This window comes from Puntigrus tetrazona, chromosome 22 (assembly GCF_018831695.1).
Source record: "Puntigrus tetrazona isolate hp1 chromosome 22, ASM1883169v1, whole genome shotgun sequence".
Taxonomy (NCBI): Eukaryota; Metazoa; Chordata; class Actinopteri; order Cypriniformes; family Cyprinidae; genus Puntigrus; species Puntigrus tetrazona.
Genome location: NC_056720.1, coordinates 6,775,284 through 6,797,432, shown reverse-complemented (window position 1 = coordinate 6,797,432; position 22,149 = coordinate 6,775,284). Strand labels below are relative to the sequence as shown.

Here is a 22,149-nt window from a genome sequence, read left to right as displayed (position 1 = left end):
TTGATTCTTATATTTTAAATGATATATAAATAATATATAACTATAATATTTTGTCTTAAATATATACATGCATGTGTGTGCACGCACGTCATAATAAATATACACAGCACACAAAAATATATTATGTAAACAAAAACTTTGATTTTGGATGTTAATCACGATTTATTGTTTGAATTAATTAATTATAATTTGTAATATCTTATGTCCCTTATATCAATCTTATATATCTTATGTCAGTCTGTAATAATATTACAGTAATTGTAGTTTATAATTATTATTTTATATTATTGTTGTTGTTGTTGTTGTTGTTGTTGTTGTTGTTGTTGTTGTTATTACTGCACATTTTATTCACAGCGTGAGCTTGGGGGCAGCAATGAACACTAGACCCTTTATTACACGCTATAACCTTACGCCGAAGAAGAAGAAGAGCCTCCCGGAAGAGAACCGTAGAAGAAGAAGTAGCAGCAGCGGAAGGCGGTTGTTTTCTCTTAGCTTGATTGCTCATGTAAACCGATTTCTTTCTGTTTGTTTTAACAACTACGACTCACTTTTACTCTGGAGATCACAATAAAGTGACAGGGAGGATGTTGGCTACAGGAACGGTGAGTTTTGCGGGGTTTCGGGCGCATTACCCTCGTCTCTGCTGGCGCCTCACAGAGCTAACGGCTAAAGCTAGTGCAGTCAGTTACTATGGTGATACATTAAAACTTACGCTTCTTTGTATTACGATTGCGTATCTTGCGCAGTGTGCGTTTGTGTAGTTATTACAGCATCTCACGTTTGACATAAGAGTTTTAAGAAACGACGGGTCTGCTGAGTTTTTCACGTGTTACGATACTGTTTGTAAACATGCGTTTTTATTAGTCGCGAATGTGTGATTTAAATGCATTGGATCAACTGCACCAAAGAAACTATGTATACAGAATATGATATTCTTGCGGTTTCTTGTATTATGCAGTATTCGTAAAAAGCAGTAATACTTTTATTTGTTAAATGGAATAGCTAGGACGATCATTTTTAAATAAGGCACCGATAATCATTTAAGCGGCTGTTGAATAGAAGGCGCAGAAGGCAAACGTTAATAAATGTTAGGCCTAAAGATAAGCCGGTTGATGGGTGTTCTGTCTGTAAACGCCGCCCTGTAGACTGTAACCACGGCGGGTCTGACGCAGGTGGATCGTGAGAAGATCTATCAGTGGATCAACGAGCTCTCCAGCCCTGAGACGCGCGAGAACGCCCTGCTGGAGCTCAGCAAGAAGAGGGAGTCCGTGACGGACCTGGCCCCCATGCTCTGGCACTCCTGCGGAACTATAGCGGCTCTCCTGCAGGTGCCTGCTTAACACACAGTACACTGAGACGCGATTAGGAAGCGATATTATGTGTGTGTGTGTGTGTGTGTGTATTTCATAAAGGTTTTGGTGGAAAATTTTTTTAGAATTATATATGTGACCACAAAACCCGGTCTTGAGGGTTTTTTCTTATTTATATATATATATATATATATATATATATATATATATATATATATATATATATATATATATATATTTTTTTTTTTTTTTTTTTCGTTCCATTGAATACTGAATAATTAATATTTGCATTAATGTATGGTTTTTAGTATTTGACAATATTTGGCTGGTTTGAAAATCTGGAATCTTGGGGTATATATATATATATATATATATATATATATATATATATATATATATATATATATATATATATATATATATAGTGAAAATATTCCTTTTGGAAAGTTTTCCAAATTAAATGTGTCTTAATAACACAAAAAATTCCGATCTGTCTTGTCTTTATCTCAAACATTCAAAATGGCAAAATGTGAAACCTTGAGTATAACTGGTTGATGATATCAACCAGGCGCTTCCTAGCTGTGGATCAGACCTGCACATCGCTGAGGAGAATTTTAGATTCTTCCTGGCAGAACTGCTTTATCTGTCATATTCTTTGGACGTCTCATGTGTATCCATCTTCAAGTCAATCCATTCTCTATTGTTGATTTCTGATTTAAAAGGTAGTTTTTAAATTATGTTTTGTTTAAATTCACAGTTTCAGCTTGTACAGACATTCTGTATCTGAAAAATTCATCTTCCCCTCAATGATTGCAAAGCTGGCCAGGCCCTGATGCAGCAAAAGAAGAAATCATGATGCTTCCTCCACCATACTTTATGATATGCCGTGCCCTTTCTCGTCAGATGTAGTGCTGTGTGTTTTTTTCCAAATAGTTCAATCTTAGTTTCATCAGTCCACAAAACATTTTGCCAATACTGCTGTGGAGTGTCAATGTGCTAAACTTAAGGCGTGCAGCAATGTTCTTTTAGTAAATGCAGCGGCTTCCTTGGCGTGTCCTGCCGTGGATACCCTGCTTGTTCAGTGTTTTACATTGTAGACTCATGAACAGATATGTTAGCAAAATGATGCCTGCAAATCTTTGGCTGTCATTCGTACCTCATTGATGATGTTCGTTGTGCTCTTGGTGTCATTTTGTTGTAAACAGTCCCAAATTGTCTCCATTTGTAGATTTTAGACTGGTGAAAAAGTCTTTGAAATTTTAAAAATACATTGTTCTTCTTGTGCAATTTGAGGGTTTTTCAGTCAAAGTACAGTCCACACCTCCAAACACAAGACTCCAGGTCTAAAACCAAAACTGTTTATTGAGCAAAATAAAGACAAGAAAGATACATTTTTTGTGTTATTATTTTAGACACATTGTGTTTGTCAATACCAATGAATTAGATGAAGATCAGATAAAAGTTTATGACAATTCAGAAAACCATAAATTCCAAAAGGTAATTATATATATGTATATATATATATATATATTGTGAAAATTTCCTTTAAAAAATTAAATTTTAGGAGTGTATCTAAAATCCAAAATGACTTTTATGATTATGTATTTATGGTAGGAATTTAGAAAATACATGAAACATGATTCATTACATTCATTTTATTGTCATTTTATTTAAAAGGTAGTTTATAAAATATGGTTTAAATAAAATTACAGCGGTGTAGGCCTAAATGTGTTATTCAGCAAAAGAAGAAAAAAGTACAACTTTTAAAAATTAACAAGGAAAATACAATGTAATGTAAAAATAAACTATAAAAATTCTAAAATAATTTCTTATAGATTTTTTTAAAGTCATACATCCAGCCAAATGTTTAAAGTAATGAAAACAATTTTTTTCGTAATATTAATTAGCAAAAAAAGTTTTAAATAATGTAATTTGTATTACAGAAAGTAAATTGTTGTTGGTCTAACAGATTTTTGAATTTATAAACAGTCAAACCTTTTTTTTTATGGAATGAAAATTAATTACACTTCACAGTAGAAACATTTTTCAAAATGATTTACATTTACAAAAAGTATAAATACATACAATAAACAACAATAATAATAATAATAACAACAATGCAATGTTCAATTTTAAAATAGAATTTAGAGTAATTCTATTTCAAATAAAAAATTTAAATACATTTCTTAATGTTTTTATTTTATTTCCCAGGAGATTGTGAACATCTACCCATCCATAAACCCCCCGACGCTGACAGCACATCAGTCTAATCGAGTGTGCAACGCTTTAGCACTGCTGCAGTGTGTGGCCTCCCACGTAGAGACACGGTAACTCACTTCCTGCACACACAGGAAATGACACGCTATCATTAATCCCGCGCCTCACTGACTCTTTCTCCCATTTGTTTTTTTTCATCCCCAGCTCTGCTTTCCTGGCAGCTCACATCCCTCTGTTTCTGTATCCCTTCCTGCACACGGTCAGTAAAACCAGGCCCTTCGAATACCTGCGTCTCACGAGTCTGGGGGTCATCGGTAAGAAAGGAAGCTAACGCAGAAAATAAAAATATTCAACGTGCGTTTTAGAGTGTATCGTAATGCATCTGTCTGCTAGGCGCACTAGTGAAAACGGATGAGCAGGAGGTGATCAACTTCCTGTTGACCACAGAAATCATTCCTCTCTGCCTGCGCATCATGGAGTCCGGCAGCGAGCTTTCCAAAACGGTTCGCTTACGAAAATATCACCAAACAACATCCGTGCTTTATAATCATGAGTGTGTTTTTGTTGAGTGTGTGTTTCTCTTTCAGGTGGCCACTTTTATACTGCAGAAGATTCTCTTAGACGACACGGGGCTTGCGTATATCTGCCAGACCTACGAACGCTTTTCACACGTTGCCATGATACTGGTGATCCATTATAATTCATCTCATTTGTGATTATTATTATTATGCTTAGTTGATATTTGTTTACTGATAGACAAATATACAAATAGATACAATGTACTTATTTAACTTTAATAATAAAATATAATGAATTTATAATTTGTCAAATAAAAATGCAATATAATTTTTCAACGAATGACATTATTATAAATTGTTAAATATTATAACCTAGTAATAAATATTATATAATACATGGACATTATTATAAATCAGTATATTAAATTAAAATAGTAGAAATTTGTAAATTAATACACAAGGTGGAAAGTAATTTGAACAATTAATTCAATACACCAGTCTTAAATTAAAATCTTACAAAAATTGAGGGGCAATATGGTAATATTCATGTATAATGACAAATTTGAAAACAATTGAAAACGTAAAAAATAATGCAAGTAATATACGGTTTGACATTTTTGCATTTGCTCATACAAAATATATGTGATAAAATTATTAAAGTAATATAAAATGAATAAGTTAGAATTTCATAATTGTTCAAGTATTTTGAAATTAATTTTAAATCAGTAAAAAATAGAGAAATATATTTACATATAACTACGAAAATGTCATTTTGCTGGAAAAAAAGCCAATGAATTAAGGAAAATAATGTAAACATTTGCATTGAATTAAAAATGCGAACATAAAACAATTATATTTTAAGTTATAAAGTGATTTGCAACTGCGTTTATTGATTTAACTGATTTACCTTCAAACACACATTATTAATGTTTTTTTATGTGTGTGCTTTGTGTCTCAGGGGAAGATGGTTCTTCAGTTGTCGAAGGAGCCCTCGGCTCGTTTGCTGAAGCATGTTGTCCGCTGTTACCTACGACTTTCTGACAACTCCAGGTATCTTTTGACCCACAGTTTTTGCTACCTGCTGACCTGTCGGGGGTTTGGCAAAGATTACAATCCTTGTTTGTGTTGCCGAAAATAAGGAAGATCAGAAGCCGCGTTTAAACACACGAATCTTATATTTTGCGTCTCAGGGCGAGAGAAGCTCTTCGTCAGTGCCTGCCCGACCAGCTGAAGGACACTACGTTCGCTCAAGTGCTGAAGGACGACTCCACCACCAAACGCTGGCTTGCTCAGCTCGTCAAAAACCTGCAGGAGGGGCAGGTCACGGACCCCCGGGGCATCCCCTTACCGCCTCAGTAACACACACACACACTCTCATCCCAAACCCTCCGGGACGGCCAGCAACACATCAGACTGTTTCATATACAAGGGCACTTAATATTTTTTTGCCAAGAAGCTCAGAAACGGTGCTCAGCATTCACGGTTTGTTTCGAGATATTAAAAATTGACTTTGGACTCTGCTGGACTGAGGAAGAGTCAGTCTCACCCATTATTAGGAGTTTTTTTTTTTTTTTTTTTTTTTTCGCTTTTTTTGACGGAATCGAGAGGAATTGAAAGACTGTTTTGTCTGTATTTCATAAAAAAAAAAAAAAAAAGTGTAATTTTGAAAGCTGTTAAATAAACAGTGTCATGCCATTGGAAATGTCAAGTGAAATTGCCGTCTGCTGTGCTGCTTTTCTGGTCTTGAGGAGGAATTAGGATATTTCGGGTTCATTTTACGTTTCAATTAAAGACCTTAGAATAGACTATGATGTGAATTAAATTGAGGATTAATTCATATGCGTGTTAAAAAAAAAATTGTGTGTGTGCAACAAACACTAATAATCCTTGTTTAAGAATGATAACTAAAGATTATCGCATACTCGTCTGCTGCTCGTTATAGCAGGATTGATTCTGATTGGTTATGGATATTTTGATCTGCTGGTAAATATCGTTCTGAAAGTGATTCCAACAAAGCAATTTCTATCTGCTATTCTTTAATACCGATTGTTTTTTAATTGTATTTTTTTACATAGTTATTGTGCTTGGTGGTCGCTGAATGAAACATAACGGGACGACAATGAAGCATACTGTACTCAAAACATTTCAGTAAAACTACGTGCATGCAGAAAAGCATTGCATCCAGATGCTTCCTATTTTTTTTTGGCTGCCACCTGCTTGACCCTCAGTAGTACCACAAAACCCAGCTCTGAAACGGCAGAAATGGTAAAATAACGTGCACGTTTTCAAATCGGCAATCGTTTATTTTTAATGCGGTAAAACCCGCGGCTGACCGTACGCTTGTAACTTAGTTACTGTTAGTTCTGCTACAACTTGATAATGTCCCACTTCCCTTAAATGGTGAAATCTAGTCTGAGATCCAGCCTAGTTGTTCTGATCCCAATTACAAGCGTCATATCAAGCGAGTGGTCAGTAGAGTTCAGTCGCTAAGTAATCACTATTGTGTAAGGAACGATCTGATACGTCGTTAAACACAAGGTGAGAGTTTCATTGAGGAGATGTCTGCAATGGAAAGTGTTCGTTGGTCCGCGCGTGTGTGTGCGTATAGGAGTCTGGAAGCGCTCCAGGCGTTGGCTCGACGATATGGCGAGTAGGCAGGGACCCCCTTTTAAAGACGCCAGCGCTGTGTGTGTAAACCGAGCTCCGACATCGAGCGCGGCTGTGTTTTATTCATGAACAGAAACACGAGGAAGGGACAGAGAAGAATTCCTAATGGGAGACGAAGCCAGGTGCAATCGAAATCGACCGGCGAGACCCCTCACAAGAGGCAAGCGTGCTTCGGGCGGGTTGGTTTTATTGAATGCAAGATGTTCGGAATTCACCTGAAAAAAGCCTGCTTGCTCTTATTCCCCGTTTCCGCACGAAAGCGCAAGCGAAATTGTTGAACGCTTGCTTCAGTAACCTGATCCGATCAACCGGGGTCTCCGCTAAAGGGCCCCTGTGAGGGAGGCTAAGCGTAGACGATAGGATCCTGAGTTGTGCTCCGCAAACATGCGTTAAACTCCCTGATGCGTATTTCGGAGGCAGACTGGAAGCAGGAGGCAGCGTCCGACATATGGCTGTCAACGTGGTGAAGACGTTTTAATATTTTATGAACATTCGGTCACTTTGATCATACTGTATGTAGTGAAGTTATGCTCCTTCTTCCTTTTTAAAGGAGTGTTTATACTGTAAAGGTCACAATTCATCTCGCACAGAAAGTCCCGATGGCTTCGAATTGTCAAAACGCATGCTACAGATGTTCAGAAAATGTAACCCTGGCCAAATTTTTTTATGACGAACAAAAGTTTTGGACGCAGTGTGTAAGAGTGATTGACACAAGGTATGTATATTTTTTACAGTGCAAAAAAATATCTTACAAACTCGTTAAGAGTGCAATGTAACATACTAATATTAATTGACATGGCCAAACATTAGTGTGAATGAATTTTTGGTGGTGTTAGCTAATGCTAGTGCTGTCAAATAATTAATTGTGATTAATTGCATCCAAAATAAAAGTTTGCATAATATGTGTACTGTGTAAAAGCACACACATACAGCATAAGTACTTGCCTTGTAGCACTTGGGCACTAGCATTCAACCAGAACCACTTAGCAACCAAATAGCAACATGCTTAAAACAGTTCATAATGCCTTATTAGCCATATACCAAGAGCCTAGCATTGTTGCCGTTTTGATTCAGGTCGATATCTACCCAGAACACCTCATACCTAAAAGTATTTACTTCTAACTTGGGCAAGTAAGTATTAACGCTTCAATACACGTCTATAGAACATTTCCTATCAGACGTCATGCAGACGTTTAAAAGACATCTATCACGTGTTTGTACACAGCAGAGACAAAGACGTCTTGCAGACATACGTTTGCTGCCTGGACACATCTTGCAGATATAAATGCATACGTCAAATAGATGTCTCTGTGATGTACGTGTGCTGTCAGGGAGGCGACTTCAGAAAAACTCAAAAACGCTCAGTTTGGCGTAACATAATATAGAAATAGCTTCGATAATTGCAGCCAATCAGTAACTTGAAATGGTAATGGTATCTGCTACATCTTTATTGGGATAGTCTCTTAAAAGATACTCTACTATTAACTATAAATACTCTACTGACTATAAATGTCAATTTATTCTAACCTTTACTCTACCGGTCTACTCATACTGTGCTAACAAAGCTAGTAGAGTATTGCAACGCTACTTAAGCGTTATTAAAATAAAGTGAAACCAAGATCTCTTAATCTGGAAAGCATCTGCCGTGTACAAACATCTGCCAAACGTCTTTCAGATGTCGGTTTTACATACATTCTTAATCATAAGCGTCTTAAACACATCTACTAAACGTCTACTTGACGTCTGATAGGAAACGTCCAATAGATGTATGAGCAAATTAGCAAAATGAGCTCTAAAAAGCCGAGGTCAAACAGACGTTTCCTAGATGTACGTGTGCTATCAGGCTCAGCGTTGTTCAGAAAAGTGTTGCTTTTCACATTTGCACGTTTATTCGGTCACGATCGAAGCTTCAGTTGTCACGCCGCAGGAATGCAACACTCCGATTACGCAATGCGCCGGGTCGTGTTTCCACCTCAAAACTGACATACCCTCGTTTTATGTTTACAGCGGACAGAGAGAGAGACGCGAGACAAAGCAGCCCGAGGGAAGCTTTGGACTCCCAGAGACAAAGAGGAGACAGAAAGCGTACTTTGAGGACAAGGGGCCCTCGTGGGCATCCAGTCGCGTCTTTTTTTGCTGTGGATCTGTGGGTGTGAGGTTGTGCGTCAGAGGGAGGTGTGTTGTGGTACGATCAGCTGTGGCGAGATGGGGACAGTCAGTCCGGCTCTGTTGCAGCGGGGGCCACATTACGCCGGCTTCTCCTGAGTTATGCTCCTCTTCAAAACTCGAGTACAGATCCAACTATGAGCCCACAGAGGGTGAGTGCAACTATTAGTGGATATTATTGTACAGATACAGAATACCCGTCGTATCTTAACCGTTGCTTGTTTTGTCTTTTTGCTTATAGTTGCATTGGTATTTTTAATACTTATATCCGTGTAACGTGTAGCTATTTATCTATCTTCTGTGTTTTTTAATAATTTTCAAAAAATAGAATACATTTAAAAGTATTATTTTACAGTTCTAATCTTTTCAAGTGACGAACATACCGCTATTGTTAATAGCCCTTGTTGTCGTTTGTAGCTTGATGTAGCGGCAGCTAACAACAAATTAATTTAAAGTATATGGGACACACGCTAATAACAGTGTTGGACATTTCGTCGGCCATGTTTAAGGCGACTGGCCTACATGAAACCTGACTCCTCATGGCAACTCACATGGCTAGCTTGAGGTCATTTTGTTTTGTTTTTAGATTTAGAGTTTTCCTATTTTTATCTTCGCAATTTACTCAGAAATTCGCTTCATAATGTGTGACTTTTTTTGGGCTGATTTTGCATTGCTGTGCGGTATTTGAGGGCAAGTGTGAGATGCTTTCACAATGAACAGATCCGTAAACGTTAGAGTCTGAGGCAACAGCTCCAGTCCTGATCCCTGTATTAAAGCCAGACGTCCAGGGCCTTTTCACTAACAACAGCCATTTATACCGTCTGAAAAGATTTGTGTATGAGTGCGCATATGCGTTTGTTTAAAAGCAGTGAAAAGGTTTTCAGCTGCATGAATGGACGAACATAGTCTTAAACATCGTTTTAATATTATTACTAATGCAGTTCGCTTCCCTTTATCAATGAAAATTATGCTGTTACCTAAAAAAGCTTTTTATGTTAGGGGATGCCCCATTGCAATTTTTTAATGCATGTTTTTAACATTTACAGTTTTAAATGTCATTGTATAAAAGTATAAGCTTTTGTTGTGAATTGTATGATGTCTTTTAATTTCTTCTCAGGATACGCCTAAAAAATGACAGAACGACAAATGGCTTCTACTGAAAGGAGCCTACGTAAGTTTACATTTAAACTATGGGGGTGTTTAAGCTGTAGCGAGACAAACTTCGTAAAGATTCGTAAAGTGTATGAGAAAGCCTCGCATCTATACAAAAGGAGCATTCATTATCTGATCACGAGAGGCGGGGGGTGTTTCCAATGATGTGCTAGAATCTGGGTCAGGTGCATTACCTGTTGTCTGACCCCTCCTCGCCCTCTTCGTCTCCTGTACTGTCTTGCTCCTCAGGTATCCAGGCTGATGACGACCTGAAGTCTATGTTCGTTGGCGCAGTGATGAGAAAAATCAAGTCTCGCACGTGGAAGAAGCAGCGTTACTTCCGGCTACAAGAAGACTGCATGACTATTTGGTACAAGAGCAAAAAAGCAGGAAATGCACACTCCACGTGTAAGTAGTGCTGATGCACAATCTGTAATTATTAATCATTTATCCAAAGCGATATGCTGTTTTACAAGAACAATCCCATATGCCAGAAGTGTCCAGTCCTTCTCCTGGATGGCTTGGAGAGGAGAACTGCAACACACCCTCCGAAAGTTTGTATTGACCTTCATTAGCTGGTTCGGGTGTGTTTAATTGGGGCTGGAGCAAAGCTTTGGTTTCAAACACAAATTTAGCTCCAAATTGCACATGCTTGGAAGTTTCTAGTGATCCTGAAGACCTGTGTTTGATTAAGGTTGGAATGAAACTGAGTTAGTCCCTAGGCATAGACATAACAGCCTTCTTCATATAAAGTATGAAGAACCTCTAGATTAGGGGTCTTACGGAAAGTCCTGTTCAAAGTAGACAATGGACTGACCCTTTGATCGCTGAAACCAGCTGTATCCGCCATTACTTCGAAGTAAGTGCACATTACGATCACTGTTCTCGCTAAAAAAAAAATACTTGTAACCTGATCTGTAGTTTCGTTTAAAAATGAATTATTGTGCACCCATAGCACTCCTTGTTGTCATTAAAGCATAGGATGCCACATGAAAAGTGATCAAATGCATCCACTGTCTAATTTTAATTTAGTTTTACTTCTGTTTAATGATTTTATTTTATTTTTTTAGTGCATTAATCTCCATTAATGAGAATTATTTAAAATGGATATCGAAACAAAAACACTGTTTAAAATCGTTTACTTCTCACTCCAGAAGATTTTGTATGCATGTCTAATATGTAAAGTAAAACTTTTTCTTGGAGGGCCAGTGTCCTGCGCAGTTTAGTTTCAACCCTTATCAAAAACACCTGCCTATTGTTTCTAATAATCTTGAAGACAATAGGTGCATTCGACTTTAAGCGATCTTCTGTGCAGAATGATCAGTGTATGACATCAAAAACCACGAGAGCAATAAGACAGCAGACAGGCAATTATGCCTTCGAATCACTCTTGCGGTACTTTGATGTCACATACTGATCATTCTGCGCAGTGCTGCATCAAGTCGAACGCACATATTGATTAGCTCGTTCAGGTATGTTTGTTTAGGGTTGGAATGAAACTCTGCAGGACAGTGGTCCTTCAGGAATAAAGATGCCCAACCCTGCTCTAGATCAGGGCCCATATTCTTAAAGATTCTAAGAATCCCCTCAGAGAGGTCCTATTTTTTCTTAACATTTTCTAGCTAGGAGTTTTAGCTTAAAAGTGATCCAATCTGAGAGCAACTCTGAGCAAGGAAAAGACAAAAACTTAACTGTTCTCTCCCTCTCAAACACACACACACACACACACACACACACACACACTCACACAGTTTATATATATATTCTTTGTTTTTATTTACTGTACTGTCATACTTAACATTTATAGGAAATGAACAGCGACACAATAAGTTTCTGAATGTGCTAAAATTGTTTGGGTGATCACTTTTTATAGAAGGTTGTGACACACAAATTCATCGCTGCTGCATAGTTGCAGTTTTCCACTTGCTAAATATGTTCATGTAGTTTATGATCTCTGCATGATCTGATGTGTAGCATCTTATAAGCTCGCTGTCATGCATTGTGCTATTCATGTTTCGTCCATTTTCTCCACTGCTAAAGAAACTGCTAAAGTGTCTTAAAAATCCTTGTCGGTACCCCTAGCAATTTTTGACCTTAAGACCCCTTTTAAGGTACCCTTTTCTTTACTAAGATCTTTTCTTTAATCTCAAGAAGAAACACCATTTCACATTTCAAAGAATTTTCTTAGAATTTTGTCACTAGGAGCAACTCTTAGCACTAAGATTTTTCATGAATACGGGCCCAGGTTCTGTTCCTGGGGGACCTACATCATCCAGAGTTTAGCTCCAATTTGCTCCAGCTCACCTGCCTGGAAGTTTGTAGTAATTGCGAAGATCTTGATTAGCTATTTTACTTATGGTTGGACTCCCTGGCCCACCAGAATCAGGATTGGATGCCCCTACTCTAGACTGGATGCAGAGTTTGGGTGGGGGTCAAAATGAGTCGTAATACCACATAAATGTAGCATTTGTTTGGGCCTGTGTATTGATAGGCCAAATATTGGTGTGGTCTTGCTCCAACTCTTAGGGCAGTGGTTCTCAACTACTGCCCACAGGGTCCACTTTTCTGCTTTTGTGCTCCAACCCTAATCAAATACACCTAAACACACTAATCAAGGTCTTCAGGGTCACTAGAAAGTTACAGGCTGGTGAGTTTTATAAAGGCCGGAGCTAAACTCAGCAGGAACGTGGACCTTAAGGGATAGACTTAAGAATCCCTGTTTTGGGGGTCAGAGGATGGTTAGGTAATTGTTTGGTTATGTGTATCTATAGTTTCTGTGGGTGATGTGGAAGCTGTGCGGGAAGGGCACCAATCTGAGGTCCTGCTCAGCATTGCTGACGAGTTCCCGCCTGACCGCTGCTTTACCCTTGTGTTTCGTGGTCGAAGAGGCAACTTGGACCTAGTGGCCGAATCAGCAGGGGAAGCGCAATCATGGATTAAAGGGATACGCAAACTCATTGATAACCTGGAGAACATGGGGCAGAGAGAGAAACTAGACCAGTATCCTTTACTGTCACTCTTTATCTGCCTGTCTATCATTCCACCCGCTGTCCATCTTACACACACAAGGAAGGCTAAAAGGCATTAAAGGACATTTAAATACACTGAGACTGCAGCACATCTGACCCATTTACCGGCAACATGATTTATGCAAGTTGGACATGTTTTTGGGACAACATTCCTGTTTCTCAAAGGTTTTAAACCTATCACTAACTATGCTTGGATTGAAGCCCCTAGTTTGAGCACTTAACTTCCAAATCTTAAACATAACCCTAAAATCAGCTGACACAAACTCTACTTTGGCAAATCATACCAAGCACTTTGGTTTTCCCTTAAATGGTGTTTCCAGATGGATCTGTGATTGGTTTAAAAAGGCAGACAAAAACAGAGATGGACGGATGAACTTTAAAGAGGTCCGAGATCTGCTGAAGATGATGAATGTGGACATGAACGAGCATCACGCTCTTCGACTCTTTACGGTAGCTGCACATTTATCATCCATCTACAGTTTCTATTGCTGTACCACCTGATGTAGCTTCAGTTCAATAGCAATTTTAACACGAGACACACTTAGGTCATTATTTTGTGATCCATTTCCAGGTAGTTGTTTGTATTTTGAAAGTTCTGTTGTTATGCAGATGGCAGACAAAACTCAATCAGGAGCTCTTGAAGATGATGAGTTTGTGCTGTTCTATAAAATGTTGACTCAGCGCGAGGATGTCCTGCGAGTGTTTCAGGAATATTCAGGTGATCGGCAGAAGTTAACACTCCAGGATCTGAAAGATTTCCTACGGGAGGAGCAGCTACACGAGGACGGAGTTCAGCAATATGCACTTAAACTCATTGAATGTTATGAACCTTCAGATACAGGTAACTAACAGGGTTGTGCTTTTCTTAAGTTTCTACAAAGGTTGTATTGTACTTTCTACTTGCCATTGATCTGTTTAGATCATCCTTCTTGGTTTGGGGTCATGTCCCAAATAAATTTTTAACTTTCAAAACTTTCAAACTCAATAATTTATAGTTTTAGGTATCCTAATGCTGCATTTTGTGTTCTTGACTGACCTTTAAATGCAGTAATTTCTTTACTCTATGGTCCTATAGCAAGAATGCTACAAGCGATGACGTTTGATGGTTTTCTGATGTACCTGAGCTCACCAGAAGGCTCTATCTTCAACCCCACTATGGTGGAACTCTACCAGGACATGACTCAGCCTCTTTGCCATTACTTCATATCATCATCTCATAACACATACCTTCTGGAAGACCAAATCAGAGGACACAGCAGTGTGGAAGGCTACATACGGTACACCTTTTTAAAAAAATATATTTGAAGTATTGCCTTCAATTCTTCTTTATATTCATAAATGTGTACTATGTGTGTTTTAGGGCACTTAAACGTGGCTGTCGATGTGTAGAAGTGGACTGCTGGGATGGACCAAATGGAGAACCAATTGTCTACCATGGACACACATTCACCTCCAAGATCATCTTCAAGGATGTTGTCACTGTGCTGGGCAACTATGCATTCAAAGTATGTCACAAACTATGGCCTTGTATTCATTCACCATACCGTACGTTTTTTTTGGACTTTTAGTATTATATTTCCGAAAACATCATGTAAATACCATGGTACATGCATGGTATATTCAAAATATTATTTTATTATTTATTGTTTTTATTATTGACATCTATTTCTATACCATGGTGATATCTCTTAGAAATATCATACACCACATGTCTATAATTCTTAATACTTAATAGCCTCTTTCTTCATCTTCAAGACTTCTAAACTGGTAGTTACTGTACTTACTTGCATATTTGTGTGACAGACTGGGGCCAGGTTCACGCCAACCCAGGGCATCGTGCCCTTCTGTTTCTGTGTAATGTGATCTAGGGCAGTCGACCCCTGCTTGGCAGCGTGTTAGTCGCAGTTCTGTGTTGAGTGTTCTATTTCACTCCATCACTTATTCACACGCACACACACACACTCTCCCTTCCACAGGCATCGCAGTATCCTGTCATCCTGTCCATTGAGAACCACTGCAGTGTAGAGCAGCAGAAAGTCATGGCCCAACACCTCACCCACATCCTGGGAGACAAGCTGTTGAAAAGCCCTTTAGATGGAAAGATTCCCACCGGCCTCCCGTCTCCTGAGGTGAGCTGGAGAGCACAGAGTCACTTAAACATGTATTTTACGCAACAAGTCCACTTAATTGCTGCTTAATGAGCAGTAAATGGCTAGCACTGGTCATTCATCTTGAAGAGTCAAAGATCTCTAAGTTTCCACCCCACGAGCAGACGTTTGTATCAGAGTTCAGAGTGTGGTGACCTCTTCAGGATACATTCACTTTCTCTGGCCATTCACCTGGGCCGGTAGCCATATGATCTATGTCCATGCGACATAGCCATGCTGAATAATTAAAGCAAACGACCCTGTTAAGAAAGACCAGCTCAGACTAGCATGCATTACCTTGCTTGTCAAGGCTAGCTTATAGGCTAGGTGATTGTAATAAATATTGTAACCAATAGTTTTTAATCCTAGTGCTAAGTGCTATATTACTGACAAGACCATTGTAGCTGTTAGCCACTAGCAAAACGTAAATGAACACCATGGTCTTCCTAGTGAAGTTAATTGACTAAAGAAATCTTGGTTGGTTTAGGTGTAAATTATTACAATTCCTATTAGATCAATTAAAAGTACAAAAGTACAACCAATCGGTACCAAAATAAAAAAAAATCCATTTCCACCTAACATTTGAGAGCATTTGAGCAAATTCTTAGACAGCACTGATCAGTGTGTTCACGCGCTCAACCGATGTGATTGTGATTGGTTACATTGGTCATTGCTTCACACTTTTCACCAAGCACTCACACAGAAGCACAGCAGATCTGTCTATGTGCAGATATATTAGGGATCCACTGATGGGGATGAATCTGTTGAGAAATGCGACCTTCAAATGCTCCTGTGTGTTTCTGTCTAACACTGTGTCCCAACTACACTTGACGCAACAAAACTCCAATGACAAGCAATTTGAGTTTCCACGCTAGATGCGATAAGCCACACACTGTGTTGTGACAGAATCGATCAAATATCACAGCCAATCAGAAGCAAGCATGGGCAGGCTCTGTCTGAAAGCGTTATGCACTCAGAACGAAATGTAAAAGTTTACAATCCATTCAATAATACAATAATACAATTCATAAATAAACTTTTCACAGTTTTAAAGTACACCTTTGCTTTTATTTCATTTCAAGAGCTGAGAGATCTGTTGTTGCATTCAGTATGCCAATGAATGCCACACAATATGACATTAAAACTTACATTTCACTTTAAATAAAGCACATAATCAGTACATGAAGTGATCATTGTGATGAATCACAGTCATATGTGTTGAGCGCATAAACACAATGGCCAAACAGCCATGTTTAAGAATCTGCTCAACAGCGCACAGATGTTAGGGGGAAATTATTTTTACATTTTAGTACTGAACGGTATTGCGGCCAGTACTTTTGACAACACTAGATGCTTGCTGATGAAACTGTATCTTCTCTATATTTGTGTGTGTGTGTAGGATCTGAAAGGGAAGATTCTGTTGAAAGGAAAGAAGATAGGTGGATTAGAGGATAGCATGAATGGGGTGGTGGATGACCCTTTGATGGGAGAAGTGAGCGACGAAGAGGAGACTGCTGAAATTGACGATGACCATCATCGCAGTGACAGCATACGGCATAGAGTCAAGGTATAATGATGCATTTCAGGAGAAATGTTTGTGTAGCTTTTCTAATCAAGGTAGGAGTAATTTATCAAATATTACATTTATCAAATGATAAAGACGTATTCCACAACCTCGAACTCAAACCATGCAGTGGTATAGCCAAGTCAGAAATGTGTCTGAACCCCAGCAAAGGTTAACCAGACCAATACCCACAGGTTACTCGAGGGGGACCTTATCCACTCTAAATCACTAAAAGTAGCAGCTAAATGGCTAATTAGTAGTTAACCACAAAATAATGTTAAAGATAATGGGGCATATCTGGATACAATTTCTTTGGCTACTTCATGATCCAGCATATTGTAAAATATTGAATGGCGGTCTTGTCTCACTGGGAGTCTTATCAAGTCTTCATCGGAGCTCTGCGGTGCTATGTCCTCGAGTAAGAGTTACAGTCTGCCATGACTGTAACCGCAAGATTCAAATCAAATTACGTAACACTTTGGTTTGATCGTCCCTGGAAACTTCCACTTCTGATCAGGAGGGTTACTTTGTGCCAACTTCAAGTGAAAGAAGTCTGTACCTTAAGTAATTTAACTTATGTAGACAAGTTTGTGTCATGTTGATGACAGCAAAATATTGAGTTAAGTGATGCTCATTGGCCCTGAAAGCGGGTAGATTGCATAAAGCATGAATGCAAGTTGGATGAGTTGACAATGGAGCAATCTTTGGTAGATAACTAGAAAAAGATAGAGAGAAAGTCAGAGATAAGACAGAATTGGCTTATGTTCTGTTGTCTTCTGCTATCTGATAGATGACCATGCGGATTTGCTGGCACTGTTGTTACCATGTGGAACTTGATTCTCTGAACTCTGGTTAGCTGCAGTCAGGGATCACCTCTCTTGGTTTCTCCAATCCGAGATATAGTCATCGTGTTGACTCATCAACTGGAAAAAAGTTGGCACGAAATTCGTAGCTTGTAATCTACATACATGCATAGTTCTCTTGTTGGATAACTGGTTTAGACCAATTACTAGGCTAAATAGTCATTTAGTGAACAAATTCTGAACAAATGACGTACACTACCATAACTTCAGGGATAGTCCCTCTTGCTGAAGGATTAACCCTTGCTGGCTTTGGTTACCAGTCCAGATCTAGGCTACACCACTCTTAACAAGCTGAATATCATGTTAAGCTGGCACAATCGGTTGGCAAGAATGAACTCAACAGATGGTAGTGTAAGATGAAGCCAGGTGGATACCTGGCCTCATTATCCAAAGGGTCGTCTGTCATGACATTGTTTAAGTAGTCTTGGGTTCAATGGTTTAGGTAGCAGAACTGAATGCTTGCAGTAAAACCACATCATACAATCAAGCTAACACCCTCCTTAAATGTCACAGCCATTTCGTTAGGTTTTCAATGCTGCTGAGCGAGCTAAAATCATGGTGAAATCAGTCCTTGCTCCTTAACATAAAAAGTTGGTCTCATATTGTAGATGGCTTCTGCTGATGTTTATATGGGTTAGCCGGTTGGCCAGTTTGCCTCAAATACCTGACCAATAAAGTACCCTGGTTAGTAAAAACTAGCAAACCACCTTTCGAAGGAGGTGAAAATGAAAACAAGGTGGATAACAAATAGTTTTTTTAACCCGTTAAAGACTGTTTTTGTTCTGTCTAGAAATCCAAGCAGCGTCTCTCTAAAGAGCTGTCGGACTGTGTGGTTTACTGCAAGAGTGTCCACTTTAGCGGCTTTAAACAGTCACGAATTCACTCCAAGTTTTACGAGATCTCCTCCTTCACAGAGTCTAAGGCCCGGAAACACATAAGGGAGGCAGGTAAAGGAAACATGAGTCTGACTGCTCATAACAGCTCATGAATAATTTTTTTAGAGAATTGTATTGTCTTACTGTGCATGTCCCTGTGCTACAGGAGCGGAGTTTGTTCTCCATAATGCTCGTCAACTGAGCCGGGTTTACCCCAGTGGTTTGAGAACTGACTCATCCAACTTCAACCCACAGGACATGTGGAACTCAGGGTGCCAAATTGGTGAGTGTATCAGATTAAAAAATTATTGAAATTTTTAAAAATATGAAATAGTCTGAGATTGATATGAGATTCTGCTTTAGTTACTTCAGCTAAGGTTCATGAAGCTTTGATGGAATTTTAAAATATTCTGTTGATAAACATTGCATAACTATCTACAAGATTGTTGCGATTAAGACAGACGTTATTAAGAGCTAGTTCTTGGGTCAACTAGAATGTTGCCTAGTCGCCTGATAACTATCCTATAGCTTTAAGCGATGTGCTTGTTTTAGTTAACCATCAAGCTGCTTAGGCTAATTTGTTTTGTTGGCTTTAGAGAAATTGGAGGCTAGTTAAATCAGCTGAACGCTACCAACACGGCCAGGGGTGCGTTCCTCAAAAGCATTGTTAGCCAACTATGGTCGCAAGTTCCACCATTATCAACAGGGTTCAATGATTTGTGCTGCGTCCGAAATTGCATCCTACTTAACTACTTAGAAACACAGTTTCTTGTTAGCAAGACATGTAGGCTTAAATAAATATGCTCTTAGGCACAATAAGCAAGCTAACATACAGTACAAGCCGCAGGAAAATTTATTAAACAAAGAACAAAGTTCTTACTGACGCAGTCTAGAACTTCATTAAGAATAAAGTTAATTCGCTCTTTCCTAATATTAGGATCAGAAGCAAAGCAATTAATTTTTTTTTTTCCCCAGCTTGGCACTACACAGTGTCTTCTTGTCGTCAGAGCTGCCTTTAGTGTTTTCTGTATAGATCTACATTTGTCTCTCTTGTTATTTACTTAATGGAATAGTTCACCCAAAAATGAAAATTGTAACCAGGCTGTTTTGGGTCACCATTGATACCCATTGTAAAAAAAAATACTGTGGAAGTCAATAGTGACCCAAAACAGCCTGGTTAAAAACTTTCTTCAAAATATCTTCCCTTGCATTTCATAGGACAGTGATGAAAAAAAAAGGGAATTTAGATTTCTCACTTCATGACCCCTTTGACCCAATGAAGACTATTCAAAGTCAATAAGCATTGCTAGTTAACAGACAATTAACTAGTTAAAGACATTACTTGTGTAACAGTCTAAATTACATTCTTTATCCATAAAAACAGGAAATGTTCTAATAGACAATATTTTAGGCATGATCTCTTACTACAAATTATTTTTTCATTGCTAACCCTTCTCTTCTCTTCTCTTCTCTTCTCTTCTCTTCTCTTCTCTTCTCTTCTCTTCTCTTCTCTTCTCTTCTCTTCTCTTCTCTTCTCTTCTCTTCTCTTCTCTTCTCAGTTGCTCTGAACTTTCAGACCGCAGGGGTTGAGATGGATCTGAACGATGGCTTATTCAGTCAGAACAGACGCTGTGGCTACGTACTGAAACCAACATTCATGCGCAACATTGACGTGAGGTTTGATCCAGAAAACCCCCAAAACGAAGGCTACAAGCCACTTAGCCTGTCTATTCAGGTACAAACCGCCCGCATTTCTGTGGATGTCCTGGTGCTATTGCGTGCATTTTCTAAACCCGCACATACTGGTTGATCTTCAGGTAATCAGCGGCCAGCAGCTTCCCAAAGTAAACATCAAGGAGGGCTCAATCATTGATCCCCTCGTTCGGGTGGAAATTCACGGCGTACCACTGGACCAGGCCAAGCAGGAAACCAGATACATTGACAACAACGGTCAGTTAAAACGTATAGGACGGAGCCGTGTCTAGACTGAGAAAGCCTAGACGCAGTTTAACCCAGAGATCTAGTTGCGTTCGAAAGATGAAACAAACTTAAAAACATATCTTGTTTTCGAACGAATGGTTTTGGACATGCGCTAAGGTTCACAGAGAATGTACATTAATTATATATCGTATATTACTGTACGTTTTTCATTATTTTAATCACTTTTGCGTAGTTGACTCGAATAATCCTTTGACTAAATTATTTTTAAAAGGGAAAATATTCCATGTACTTTTTGTACACTAATTTAGAAATAAAAAAGGTGCACTTTTTTATTCATTGATAAAGCTTAACATTTTATGTCTACCCGATTTTTAGGTTTTAACCCAGTATGGTACGATACGCTTCAGTTCACAATTCACGTCCCTGAATTAGCGCTGGTTCGGTTCGTCGTGGAAGACTACGATAAAACATCAAAGAATGACTTTGTGGGACAGTTCACTCTCCCTTTCACCTGTATTCAGCCAGGTACGTCTCCGTTCCACCAAATGCATCAAAAATTTATCCTCCTGTTAATACTAAGCACGTTTTGTTCTTCATCGTAGGATACCGTCACATTCATCTCCTGTCTAAGGACGGCACCAGCATACCTCCTTCCTCACTATTCGTTAATGTCCGGATAGCTAAACTAACATAAACTAACCAAGTTTAAAGCTGTCTTACACTCATACGTGCACAAAATAAAGAAAAAAAGCGCAACAATTTCAAGTCTTCCCAGTCGACGCTTGTTTTCAGAAGGCTGACATTATAATAAGTAAAGTAAAAATGTATTAAACACTGACAATGTAAAATTCAAAGGTAAATTTGTGTTGCTAGATTTAGTTAATTTGTACGCCAAATAATTTTATAGTTATTTTATTGTTATTAAGATTTGTGTGATTGTAAGGAGCTGTATCTAAATATAACTTCAATACGATACTTCAGGTTGTGTTTAACTTTAAAAGGAAAATAGAAACTATATCTGCATAAGGAATGAATCCTAATTTGGTTTGTATTAACTAAACGCATTCAGTGTGACCTGGATATTTCACATGAGTCATTTTTTACCTTGCATGACAACTCTTTACATCTTGCTTTACGTATTTAAGCAATATTTCAATAGAAATAGTTTTGAGGTTTTTTTTTTTTCTTTTTAACCGTACCACTACATTTCAGTAGTACTCGCAGTGGTGTGTGTTAACTGCTCTTTTAAAATAAAGCACAAAGATAATGGGCTCAAGGGCTCAATTACTTTGGCCCTGAAGTACCTCAGGGGCCAGACTCAGTTACACAGAGATACAAGAAGGAGGGCAGTGAAAATGACCCCATCTGTTACCGCCTCCATCTACCCGGACACGGTATACCATCATTTTGAAATACACCCTTAAAATGCACCTAAGATGTATAAAAGAACTTAAAGTAGATTATTCTGAATCATGTCAAGGCATTTGTTAAGTCAAATGTATGCTGCTGGACTAATAGTGTTATATTTTTGTATTTCTAAGCTGCGTATGAGCTGGATCTATATACTGTTTTTGTAATATTGTTCAGTAACTATCTGTCTGTTTTGCTTGTATATATATGTACGTATGTATTTATTTGCCATATTCATTAAAGGTAATTTTGAAGGGACTTTCTGTTTCTGTTAACACGGGTTCTACTTT

At 38.4% G+C, this 22,149-nt stretch overlaps 2 protein-coding genes across 2 annotated transcripts; both read left to right on the top strand.

Moving 5' to 3' along the window:
- Positions 1 to 347: 347 nt before the first annotated feature.
- Positions 348 to 5,759, top strand: cnot9 (CCR4-NOT transcription complex subunit 9). The gene is made up of 8 exons (XM_043223046.1): positions 348 to 602; positions 1,146 to 1,328; positions 3,522 to 3,637; positions 3,732 to 3,841; positions 3,921 to 4,030; positions 4,115 to 4,213; positions 5,004 to 5,095; positions 5,236 to 5,759. The coding sequence occupies exons 1-8, from the start codon at positions 585 to 587 to the stop codon at positions 5,402 to 5,404; spliced, it is 897 nt and encodes a 298-aa protein (XP_043078981.1). The 5' UTR covers positions 348 to 584; the 3' UTR covers positions 5,405 to 5,759.
- A 2,144-nt stretch (positions 5,760 to 7,903) lies between these two features.
- Positions 7,904 to 22,111, top strand: plcd4a (phospholipase C, delta 4a). Its single transcript, XM_043222330.1, has 16 exons — positions 7,904 to 9,030; positions 9,996 to 10,049; positions 10,280 to 10,438; positions 12,802 to 13,030; positions 13,380 to 13,509; positions 13,669 to 13,900; positions 14,135 to 14,336; positions 14,420 to 14,564; positions 15,036 to 15,188; positions 16,606 to 16,773; positions 18,424 to 18,580; positions 18,675 to 18,791; positions 20,068 to 20,243; positions 20,326 to 20,458; positions 20,825 to 20,974; positions 21,052 to 22,111. Exons 2-16 carry the CDS (start codon positions 10,010 to 10,012, stop codon positions 21,141 to 21,143), a joined length of 2,283 nt encoding a protein of 760 aa, XP_043078265.1. The 5' UTR covers positions 7,904 to 9,030; positions 9,996 to 10,009; the 3' UTR covers positions 21,144 to 22,111.
- The last annotated feature ends 38 nt before the right edge of the window (positions 22,112 to 22,149 follow it).

What these genes read in the sequence shown, in the direction of transcription:
- plcd4a (XM_043222330.1), top strand. Translation starts at nt 10,010, where the DNA reads ATGACAGAACGACAAATGGCTTCTACTGAAAGGAGCCTAC. An exon ending in TGGGCAACTATGCATTCAAA is followed by an intron (nt 14,565 to 15,035) that starts GTATGTCACAAA and finishes TCCCTTCCACAG; the next exon opens with GCATCGCAGTATCCTGTCAT. An exon ending in GAAACACATAAGGGAGGCAG is followed by an intron (nt 18,581 to 18,674) that starts GTAAAGGAAACA and finishes CCTGTGCTACAG; the next exon opens with GAGCGGAGTTTGTTCTCCAT.
- cnot9 (XM_043223046.1), top strand. An exon ending in CTATAGCGGCTCTCCTGCAG is followed by an intron (nt 1,329 to 3,521) that starts GTGCCTGCTTAA and finishes TTTATTTCCCAG; the next exon opens with GAGATTGTGAACATCTACCC. An exon ending in CACACGTTGCCATGATACTG is followed by an intron (nt 4,214 to 5,003) that starts GTGATCCATTAT and finishes TTTGTGTCTCAG; the next exon opens with GGGAAGATGGTTCTTCAGTT.